The following is a 12,976-nucleotide window of genomic DNA, read 5'->3' as shown; positions in this document are numbered from 1 at the left end:
GTTAAAGAGTATTACGTAAGACATTGAGGACGCGCAACCGATGAGAAAACAGCTAAAACAACGGGGTGTTTAAAAGCGTGTAAAACGAACGAACTCTCTTCGATTGCACGCTTGTCCTCTATGTTAAAGAGAGAAAGAGAGAGAGAGAGTAGGAGTATAAGAATGAGTGAGTGAGAGAGAGAGAGAGAGAGAGAGAGAGAGAGAGAGAGAGAGAGAGAGAGAGATCAGGAACTTTCCAGAAAGGGGCACCGTTCTTTTACGACATACATTAAAACAGAAAGTAATACGCTAACACACACACACACAACACATGCTATATATACACACATACACACCACATATGTATGTATGTATGTATGTATGTATGTATGTATGATATGTATAATTAGTAATGTAGTAAGGTCTTTGATCTAGTAAATTATTTTCTTAACGATTAAACTCTACTTCAATTCCTTAACAAAGATTTTTTCTTTAAGTTGGTATTAATTATTTCCATAGATAGGTTATGATAGGTAGATGTGGTACATAAGTTTAAATTACTTGGTTACTTGGTTAGTCCAAGAAGGGAGAACGTAAAAGAGGTTCTCTCTCGTTGAAAGAGAGAACTCGTAGATAAGTGTCCCTCTCGTAGCGAGCACGCTAAGTGTGGATCCGTTATCCGTGAATATATATATATGTATCATATATCCATACATATATATGTGTGTGTGTGTGTATGTATATATATATATTCACGCAGTAGCGTTGCTAATTTTACAAACTGGCCCCTAGCGTCATCGCTATAAACCGATTTCTCTCTCTATCTCTCTTTCTCTTTTTCTTTCTCTTTTCATCTCCTTATAACTCCTCCTTTACCGTCGATTGTCGAAAAAGATTTCTTATTGTTTACGATGCATCTTTCTCTATCTATCTATATATCTATCTACCTATCTATCTATCTCTTATTAAATTTGTCGTAGATCAATGATTAGGAAGTCTCGATATGATTACGAATAATCGTATCGAGCTCGACAAAAAGGTTATGTCGAGTGTGGCTCGACAAAAAGGTTATGTCGTGTATGGTTCGATAAAAAGGTTATGTCGAGCGTGAGTCGACAAAAAGTTACGACGTTTGTTGATCGACAAATCATTGACTACTCCTTCTTTTTATTCTTTTCCTTTCTTTTTTTATCCCTCGTTGACATACCAATTGACCAAATACTTCCCTAATACTCCTGTACGTTCATCTTTTTTTTTATTTTCTTTTGGAGAGCATTCAGTAAATTCAATTGGAGTATTGAATAAATTAGAGTTGAAATGATAGAAAAAAAAATAGAAATAATACGTATGTAGGTATTATTTAGGTGTTCAACGATATATGAGAGTTTCGTCATCTAGAAAAGATTTTATATATACATACACACATACATATATATATATATATATTGTATTGTATTGTATTGTATTGTATTGTATTGTATTGTATTGTATTGTATTGCGAAGATAATACAATGGAGAGATCGCATTTGATCGAACGTACGTACGTACGTGCGGACGTAGTACGAACGTACATATATACAATATACATATATATATATATATATACACTATATACATACATATATACATAGTACGCCGACTTTCATTCCGGTCACGCTCCTGGTGTATCCATTTAAGGTGCATACACCGCATGTGTGCACGATGTATCGCCAATAAATTGTTGGATTTAGTTAGAAACGTCGTGAACCAATCGGAATATAGGTTTAAATACGACGATAAATATCGTATATCGAATAATCGAAAATATTTTTTCTTCATATTTCATATTTCATATAAAAACTTTCTTAAGATTATAATCTCGATTATCTGATTAATTCATGATTATTTTCGATGATCTATATATTTGTGTGTATTTATTTTGAAAGATTTTACGCGTTGGATCGTTCGTAATATTACTTAAGCCACCTATAATAACGAGGACATTTCGTTTCGTACAAATGTCACGTTATATAAATCGCGTTATACGAGACTTAGATTTAATTAGGGAAAGAAAAAAAGAAAGAAACAAACAAAGTTAAATCCCTCGAATATTTTTATCCTTTTTTTTTTTGTTTAGTCGTTTTAATTTCTTTTCTTTTCTTCTCTTTTCTTTTCTTTTTTGATTTATTTATTTGATCGTACATTGTCTAATTATTATAATTGTAATACTTTTAATACTTATTATTATACTTGTATCAATTATAATACTTTCTTCTTTTAATTTTTTTTTTTTTTCTTTTTTTTTTTTTAATTATATAAACTTTGTCGATATAGTATATAGGATATTACAATCTAACGCACATAAATATATATTTGCAAAAATGTATATACACATATAAAATGAAGAGATAAGAATCTAAAACTTTCAACAACTCCAATGCGTGAATATATTTTGAATGATGTGTGTATCTAAAAAAATGAAAAAAGAAAGAAAAAGAAAAAACCTGATCTACGTATTCAAATCGTATATACGTACGTACGTAAAGAAGAAGAAAAAGAAGAAAAAATTTACCGAACAAATTCTTACTATCTCACGAACGTCGAATCGTGCGAGTGATAAATCTCGTTTAAACCGAGAGAGGAGAGTCTTCTCTCTTCTCATTTTGTGTGACGCAAATCGTATTTATAGCGTTGGATTACGCGTTTACAACTTTTTTCCAGAGTCATACGTATACGTTTTTTTACGTGATCACAAATATGCAACGTATATGTACGTACAAACGAAAGCTCGTTCACACATTGAGTATTAAAATATTTGATTCTTTTTTTCCTATCTTTCTTTTTTTTTGTTTTCTTGTTTTTTTTTTTTTTAAATTTTCTTTCTCATTCTTCTTTACTTTTCTTTCGATCAAACGATGGATGCATTTTTTCTCTAGTCATACGTTCGATGTAACTAAGTAATTAAATAACTAAGTAACCGAGAAAAATATTATACTTACGTCGATAATAAATTTCAAAGTGAGTAGGTGTAATATATCGAGGCTCGTAAATGTTAGTACTACGAAGGGCAAGAAGAGAAGTATAGCGATTAGGGTAGAGGAGGAAATCCCCAGGAGGGTTTCTCTTTTGGCTTCGTTTTGGGATTGGTGCACCCCTATCTAGTAGTTTCTCTCCCCTTCGTTGTATCTCTCTCTCTCTCTCTCCCTCCCCCTCTCTCCCTCCCCCTTCTCTCTCTCTCTTTCTCTCTATGTACTTACATACATATGAATGTATTTTAAATATGTGTGTATATATATACAGACACAAAGAGATATACGTAGACACACATATACATAACCTAGCCAGCAACGATAGTATTGATTCTCTCGTTTTGGCTGGCATGGCTTCTGCTGTCCCCAACAGCTGTTTTATAAAGAACCCGTACACGGTCACCTCGTGACAGTACTACGGCCATTTAAACGAGTCGATCGAAGATATATATATATATAAATATGCATGTGTTTGTGCATATTAGATATAGTGTGATGTGACCAATGTTTAAGCTGCTCCTTCAATACATATTCTACGTATATGTATTGTACGTAACGTATCTATATATATATATATATATATATATATATATATATATATATATATGTGTGTGTGTATATGTGTTGATGTTAAAACGAGCGGAGTAAAGAATTAACATTATAAGCAGATATCCGGTCGTAGCAGATGTCGTTTAATTATTCCTACGGTGTTAATTGACTAGGGTAGAATTGCAGAAATAAAGATAGAAGAGAAATTGATGAATAACAAAGATATTTGATCAGATAATTCAAATCTGAAAGATAGAGAAATAGAGAGAGAAAGAGAGAGAGACAGAGAGAGAGAGAGAGAAACATATTTTTGTATCATTATATTCGATTTATAGAATAGAAAATTGTTATTCTCACTAATATTAAGAGTCTCTATATTGTTCGAAGTGCAACGATATATATATATATATTAGCTATGTATCCGCAAACAAAGAAAATGTTTCCTGTTAGTGATGGCAAATCCTTTATTTTCGTATACATAGATACATAGATACATACATACATACATACATACATACATATATATATATAAAGAAAAATAGAAAAATAAATAGAAAAATATATATAAGTACATAGGTATATCTTTATTTTGTATAGATAAAAATAAAACGCACATAGATTTCATTTTATTTTTTCTTCATTTATTTCTCTTTTTTTTCTTTCAAAAAAAATTATCACACCGTTTCATCGTCGTCATCCTGGTTTTCTTTTTTTTTCTTCTTCTTTTTATACCCCTCCTCCCATTGTCTTTCATCCCTTTTTTTTTTCTTTTCTTTTTTCTTTTACTTCTTTAGCCGCGACCACCTGTTTATATATTCAAAATATTTTCTTTCTTTCTTTTTTTTTTTTCCTCTCTCTCTTTCTCTTAGCATTACTCTCTCTCTCTCTCTTTCTCTCTTCGAGCTTTGAATTTTCGTATTGATTTTCATTCTATACACGATCGAATACCTGTTACCCACAAACATTCGATTAACCCCAAGAGACTTTAAGCGTATGCTCATTAAAATGTCTCTTTGTCGCGAGAACAAAAGACCCGACGATCCTTTCGAAACGTCCAGCCTTCGGTTTTTTCGTGTCGCTTCTCTCTCTCTCTCTCTCTCTCTCTCTCTCTCTCTCTCTCTCTCTCTCTCTCTCTCTCTCTCTTTCTCTGACTCTGTCTTTCCATGTCTATCTTTTTATGTCTCTATGTCTCTCTGTGTCGTTTCGTTTGTCCTCCTTCGAGGATAGACGCAACTTTAGATTTTCTTTTACGATATATATATATATATATATATATATATATATATGTATGTATGTATGCATGTTTGTGTATGAGTAACAACTATGCAAGTAAATACACTCTTGAGAATGAAATTTTTGTTTTTTTTATTTTTTATTTTTTTTTTGCGAAGAAGGTCACGATTATGCTCCTGACTAATATACAACTGCGATCGTGACATTTATATACGTATGTACATATACGGAGGTTAATCGTGTATATAAGCAATATTTTTTATACGTTTAACAATCCATATAACTGTGCATAAACAAATAAATATATATCTAGAAATTGCATTGTGATTCTAAAAACGAAATAAAATTTTATATATATATATATATATATATATATATATATATATATGTTAATAGAAAATAATTAATTGGAAATATTTATTTTAGTGATAATTTTATATTATTGAAATAATTAATAAAATACATATATATATATATATATATCATTTCTTCTTCGTTAAAAAATTTCAAAACTCATCAATTAAGATTTTCTATATTAGTAACGCATAGACTTAAATATTTTATGGTTATTATGGGATTACCGAATTCCTCTTTAGTCTCTCTTTACGGTCTCTTCGCAACGAAAACAATTAAGGTATATTATACAAAAATAAGAAAATAACTACGTCAATTTTACAACCACCTGAGTTAATACGATCGCCTTTCCAAGAAGGTTTGTCTTTCCTTATCGCAATGGCCGTTCGAAAACGAACGAAAGAACGAACGAACGAACGGGAAAGCTTACAACGAGCAAACGTTTGCCAATATATTACCAGACCGATTAGCATACATTATATCTATCTTATTTTATCTTCTTTTCATTAAACCTAAAAGATTTTCCGAAAGTTGTACGATAAGGATAAAGATATTTATTTCTGACGTATATAAAGAAAACGCAATTAACTTATAAACCATTCTTTTATTACACTCTCGGAATGTTAAGTGTTGAAGGGTCTAGATAATTTCTTTTATTGGAATATTATTCGTTATCCTCACTTCCTTTTATTTTTCGATAAATATTTTCGAATGTAATCGAGCGTTCGAGTGGGAAGAATAGAAGATAAAGATGCTGCGAGATAATTTTAAATATCCTATTGCTCGAGAATTCTTAAAAAAAGAAAAATTAAAGAAAACAAGTTCATAAATCTTACATCGTTTTTTTCCGATTGTTATCTCGTTTTATGACCAACCGACCTGTGACAACAATGATATTTCTTTTTTACTGATTGATTACGAAGTAAATAATCTTGTCAAATTTTCAACCATAACAACAATTCGACGACGACAATTACAACGATAACGATTACGAGAAAAGAAAAGAAAGAGACAAAAAAGAGGAAAAAGAAGGAAGAAAAGAAAAGAAAAAAAAGAAAAGAAAATTCTCTTCCCGTAAAATACATTTGAATACCGTCGAATGGAAAAATATTTTCGGAAAAATTACAAAGAAAAAAATAACAAAAAAAAGAAAAAAAAACTCGAGAAAAATTTCAGGAAGGATTTCAACGTTAAACACGCGGGCTTTCTTCTACGCTCTTTTCTACGCTTGTCCTTCCTGATAAGATATCAGTTTAACTTCGGACGAGTAACGACGTGTGCAGTTTAGAAATAAAAACACGCACAGGCCACACACACCCACATCCACGTAGATATATTTATTGTGCGTGTGTGTATAATGTAGTTAAAATAAAAATGTTAACGGGTTTATACGCGAGTCGATTACGCGTATAAACGTATTCATATTTTCTTTTCTTTTTTTCTTTCTTTTTTAAAATATATTGCAATTTGAACGCTGTTTTTTTTCGATCGTTACGAAATAAGACTGTGATCGTCGTCGTCGTCGTCGTCGTCGTCGTCGTCGTCGTTGTTGTTGTTGTTGTTGTTGTTGTTCTCATAAAATTTTCCATTGAACAAAGAAAACCAAATACGCTTGGGTTTGCCCTCTCTTTTCTTCGTTTTCTTGACTTCCTCGTGCGTTGCACCGAATGAACGTGCGTTCACCTCGGAGTTCGTTGCACGTTTGCAACGTGTTGAAGAAAGAAAGAAAGAAAGAAAGAAAGAAAGAAAAGAAGAAAAAAAAGAGAGAGAGAGGGAGGAAAAAAAAAAGAAACAAGAAGTAAAGAAAGAAAACGAATCTTCACGATGATTGGGGACGGAGAGGTAAAGGGTTGATTGGTTGGTTGTTTTGTTGATGATGGTGGTGTGGAGATGATTGAGGAGGGTGAAGAGGGGGATGTTTTTTAATAAATTAAAATAAATTCTTTCTTTCTATCCTAGAAAGAGAGAGAGAGAGAGAAAGAAAGAAAAAAAATATTATTCGATGAGAAAAAAGAGAGTTTGTGGTTGTAAATAAAAATGCTAACGTTGACGAAGACTATAGAACAGAGTACGACGATTATGATTGTAAAAGACGACGGATATTTTGTCCTCTCTACTTCATTATCCTTGCTCTCTTTGTGTCAGAACAGAACGGAGAGAAAGGAGAACTTTTTCGTGGGCGAAGTTCAGCGTTCCCTCGACTCGTATATTTCAACGGTATATAAGAGAGAAAGAGAAAGAGATAGAGAGGGATAGAGACAAAAAAGAGATAGAGAAAGACAGAAAGAAAGAAAAGAGTATACGAGAATATCGAGAGTCGACTTTACGAGAAGACTCGGTCACGTGCCAAATCGGTAATGATTTCGCCTTGACATTATTCGTCCACACACGATTGTCTTTATAATGCGTCGCATCATCATCGTCATCGTCGTCGTCATTATCATCATCCTTCGTTTTCTTATTAGCCTAATACCGATTCTTCAAATTTTAATATTACAATTATTCTTTCCTATCTCGTTTATTTCGCTTCCCTTTTTTTTTTTCTCTATCACGAACGATGATCAGGTATTTAAATTTAAGGAGAGAAAGAGAGAGAGGGAGAGAGAGAAAATCGTGAAAGAAAAGAAAAAGAAGGGAAAGTAATCGGCGTCTTCGTTAATAACTTAAAGAAAAATAATAATGATAATGATTATAGATCAATAAAAAAGAACGATTAAAAGGAAAGAATTCAGAGTTGATAGATCGAAGCTATCGGAATATTAAAATCGTTAATGGCTTGAAGAAAAATGAAAATGATAGTGACGAATAATTAATAAATAGATAAATAAAAAGGGACAATGAAAAAGAAAGAAATCAGAATTGACAGGGTTGAAGAATATCTAACGAAAAAAAAAAAAATAAAAATAAAATCGAGAAAAAGGGAAGAAAAATCGTCGTCATTTCGAAGAAAAAAATAAAGGATAAAAGAAAAGAAAAGAAAAGAAAAGGAAGAAGAAGAAGTAGAAGTAAAAGAAGAGCAGGAAGATAAAAGAGAAAGGAACGAAAAATTATTCAATGAAATCGTAACTTCCGGACTTTCCGATCGATTAAATCTCCTCGCTCGCATATATCTCGTTCTTCTACCTGGAAAAAGGGTATCTTGTTTTCTCTCGGCACGTTCCTCTCGATTCCTTGAAGTTCTACTACGAAACAAGTTCGGTCTTTTGGTCTTTAACGTGCGTCGATTGGTCGAAGCGGTATCGCGCGAATCAGCAATCAAGATGGCGGTGACGTCACGTAGCATAAGCTCGGTTAACACTCCGCAATGGAGGGGATAGTCTGGTGAGTGTGTTGAAGAGTAGTAGGGGAATAAAGAGAGAAAGAGAGAGACTCTTTCTATATAGTTTCCAAGTCACGTTGGCGGACTCAGTTGAGATACGTGAGCGTGTGCAATGCTTTTCGTCGATACGACGACGACGACGACGACGACGACGACGACGAGGAGGACGACGACGACTAAGACGACTAAAAGCTAAGAAGAACAAGAAGAAAAACTTTTTTTTCTTACGGGGAACGTTTGAAACACTGTGAAAATATTTTCAACGATTCGTGTGTGTGACTACATTCGATACGATTCGTTTCTTTCTCTTTTATCTGTTTTTTGCCGTCTACAATTCTCCATTTTTTTCTTTCTTTTTTTTTTTTTGGAAAGAGAAAAGAAAAAGAAAAGGAGAAAAAAAAATAGAAAAATCGTCGAAAAGGCGCTAACGAAAGTTTTACACGAGATCGTCGTCCTTGATTCTTTTTCTTTTTTTTCTTTTTTTTTTTTTTTTTAATTTTTTTCGATTTCTTTCTTTTCCTTATTTTTCTTTTTCTTTCTCGGTTGGTGTGTGCGCGCATACGATTACGTAAAAAAGAAATTAGTAATTTTTCCCTCGTGACACCTATGAAGGAACATTATAATTCGAGAGAGTTTCGAGATTTCGGTGAAATTTCTTCGTATATCGAGAAAGATATTACGAGGAGATCGATAATGCAACGCGTCCCAACCTCCGGTTATTACGAGAACGTCGTCGAGGATCACAATTACACGATGTTCTCGATGTATCCTACGATCAATAGTAATAATCCGTCGGATTGTATGCAATTAACGAAGGAAGAGAAGGCAATGGTAAGGATTCATTTTTTTTTTTATTCTTTTTATTATGTTTTTATCTAATATCTGTTTAAATATATATATATATAAATATAAATATACTCTACGTAGGTTTTCTTTTCAAAAGTTTTCATTTAGATTTTCCTTGGTTAAATGTCAAACTTCGATTTTGGATAGTATGTAAATAAGATAACAGGCGATAGCAAAGTTCAACGGAATCTCTTCGAATATAAGATACATATATATATATATATATATATATATTTACTATTATCACGCGACTAATATGTATATTCTATAGTTTTCGAATATATCGTACGTATCGATAAATATTTTTAACGACCAATTACGATCTAACGTTTTCTGTCTCGTGTTCTTTTAATCGCATTAATGTCGTGTAAAAAGTTCGTTAAAATTGTTCGATCATGTTTGTTTTATCGTCGAGATAAAATATTTTTCTTACCGATAAAGTACCCTGATATATATATATATATATATACACACACACATATATATATATATATACGTGTGTATTTATGTATGTAAGTACATATGTATTTATGTATCTATGTATGTACGTACGAGCATCGAAATGCGTCGCGTTTCACGTTTATATCGCGTTGTATCGTGAGACTGCAAAAATTCTTTTACTCGATCTTTTCTAATCGTTTACGTGGCTTTTTTCTTCTTCTTTTTTTCTTTTTTTATATATATACATACATACATATATATATATATATATCGATAAAATAATGTGTTAATTTTAATAGACGTACGTCTTTAAAGTGAATTAATTACTTATATTGGATATCAAAAGAAAAAGAAATAGAAAAATTACTGAGAAAATGAGAGAAAGAATAAGAGAGAGAGAGAGAGAAAGAGAGGATTACATAATGATAACTTACAATTAAGCTAATAATTGAGGTCATGCTCGTGGTGACGTGTTTGCTTGAAATTTCTGAGAAATTCGCTGCTATCGCATTTGATTTTCGAAGAGGAGACACTCTCGCACACGGCTGATAATAAATTTCGCTTGATTTCCTTCTTCAATACGATTTTTTTTTTTGATCCTCCTATATCGGACTTCGATTATTATCGAATTTCTTCGGACAGATAATAATTTCGGGAATAATGAAATTATCACGATTTTCCTCTCCCTCCGATTGATATACGATTTTTAATAATCTTTTCTTTTCTTTTTTTTTTTCCTTTTTTATTCATACAATAGTTCTTCGTTAATGGAATCTTTATTATTATTATTTTTTTTTTATTTGATAAATAAAATTTTCTACGTTCTTTCAAAGTATGTCTGAGATTCGAACGATATTTATATTATGGATCGGACATTATGTAAGAAATTTTGATGTTCTTCGGACGGAAACGTGTGTTCAACCATTCGAGAAGAAATAATAATAAAAAAACTGTAGAGGAAGAAAAAGAGAGGGAGAACTTTCGAAGGTGCAATGATCCCGATGGGGTTCTTCGTTAACTTGTTAACCGAGGAGAACGAATTAATTCCTCAGAAAGATTTCACTTCTTCTTCTTCTTCTTCTTCTTCGATAAAAGAATAAATAAATCGTTTCTTTTTTCATTCTAATAAAAAGAAGAAAAAAGAAAAAAATATATATATATATATACATCTTCGTTCTACAATTAAATTAATTCGTCCCAAGTTACCTGTCTACATTCTAATCAGTTTATATCAAGTCGAAATAAATTTCACAGAGATCCGTGTTCACCGAATCGAAAATATTATTTCTCGGATAGTAACAGATTAAAATGATAATCCTCATTGAAATTTATTACCGTTTAGATATTGCACGAGACATTAGAAAGATATAACGCAGATGGTAAGAAGAAAATGTTCGATAGAAATATTATTATTATTATTATTATTATTACTAAATCCATTACTATTACTTAATAATAATAATGATAATATATTTATACAAGGTAATCTTATCTATATGTAATGTGAATCGCAGAAATATATATTTACATGTTCAAAAACCGAAAGAAAACAGTTAAATCTGACAGGAAGTTGGGAGTTAACGCTCGTTAACCCGTCAATTAGAGAGTTTAGTTAAAGGGAACTTAAGTTTACCAAGAGAGTAGTATGAACGGGTCATAAGGCAAGAGGTATCATCCTGTCTTCTTCGGGTCTGTCTTTACGAACTAACCAGAGAACGAGGGACGTGAGAGAAAAAGAGAAAGAGAGAAAGAGAGAGAGAGAGAGAGAGAGAGAGAGAGAGAGAGAGTGAGAAAGATAAACGAGAAGACACTTGAACGATTCTTATCAGTGAAACGTTCTTACGACTAACGTCATTCGATTTCTTTCTTATACTTTTTCTTTTTTTTTTCTCTCTCTTTCCTTTTCTTTTCTTTTTGTGTTCTTTTCTTTTTTTTTTTTCTTCAATTTTATCTCACCCGTATTCCCAAGCAATTTCGAAATATTAAAAAAATAATTCGATATTTTTAATTTGTAAAAAATTAATCGATGACTCGAGAAATTATTAGATCGTCGTTATTCGATGTTATTGAAATTATTTCGTGGTCAGTATTTTGTATTAATGCGATCGGTATTTATAAGGAAATATCAGAAAGATACTACGAGTGACGTAAAATATTAACAATTATTTTTATACGGATCGAAATATTCATAAACACGCACACATTTATATAGATCATTTATTTTAGGAAATATTTATCGTTAATTAATAAAAATGATAGATCAAATATATACGGAAGTAAAAGAAATTATGTCGATTGATATTTCTTTTTTTTTTTTTAATAACGTATAAACGTGAAATCATTTTTTCCTTATTTCATTACGAAACTATTACTCCATGGTCTATCTTATCGTTTTAAAATAAATCTTTCTACGTATTTGTACAATTCGAAAATCTTTGACAAACTTCTTCGTACGCACGTACACGCACATTTGAAATCACAAAATCATCTTTACTTTTTCTTCTTCTTTTTTTTCTTTTTCTCTACTTACGATAATTTTTAACGATCAAATAACTAATCTAATCGTACGTTCGTGATACGAACTAGAAATATTGCTTAACGTGTACAAGCATTGAATGATGTCAAGTTCAAAAATTAGACGATATTATGTGATACGTATCTACCATATGTACATACGTATATATAATAAATATATCTATCTATATATATATATAAACGGGCGCGAACCGGAAATAATTAACATAGGACAAGTGTACGCGACACTAATAACATATAAGAGTCATCATCGATGGGAGTCAATCGATTCTGTTTTCACAACGTAAACGATGACTACTACGATAGCAATGGCGTAATTATTTTTTTTCTTTTCCTTCTCTTTTTCTCCTTTTTTCTTTTTCTTTCTCATTTATTGCAACTATACCAGGAAGTGAGATAATAGATAGATGAGATCTATTCCTCATATAGTTTCGAATATCTCGAAGACGCTCGTTCGTTCATTTATTCGTTCGTTTGTAGTGAGTCATCGCGAATCATTCATCGGACAGAGACAACGACAATTTATGAATGAAAATCTACGCACGCGTAGCCTGCATGTTACTTAAACGACACACAAATACACATACATTCATACATATACATACATACATACATACATACATACATACATACGTACGTACGTACGTACGTACGTACATATATGTTTATATATATAAACATTTATATATTATATATATTATATATATATGTA

The 12,976-nt window shown here is 31.6% G+C and overlaps 1 protein-coding gene across 3 annotated transcripts in view; it reads left to right on the top strand.

Moving 5' to 3' along the window:
* LOC127070733 (transcription factor kayak) overlaps nt 1-12,976 on the top strand; it is a 42,562-nt gene that overhangs the window by 1,274 nt on the left and 28,312 nt on the right. Inside the window, exon 1 of one of the 3 annotated variants that reach the window (XM_051009106.1) lies at nt 8,523-9,273. The exons of the other annotated variants lie outside the window; for them this stretch is intronic. Coding sequence (XP_050865063.1) covers nt 9,049-9,273 — 225 coding nt within the window. The 5' untranslated portion in view covers nt 8,523-9,048. Of the gene's footprint in view, nt 1-8,522; nt 9,274-12,976 lie in introns of those variants that run through there. 3 annotated transcript variants of the gene reach the window in all.

This window comes from Vespula vulgaris, chromosome 19, assembly GCF_905475345.1.
Source record: "Vespula vulgaris chromosome 19, iyVesVulg1.1, whole genome shotgun sequence".
Classification (NCBI taxonomy): domain Eukaryota; kingdom Metazoa; phylum Arthropoda; class Insecta; order Hymenoptera; family Vespidae; genus Vespula; species Vespula vulgaris.
This window is presented reverse-complemented; position numbering and strand designations above follow the sequence as displayed.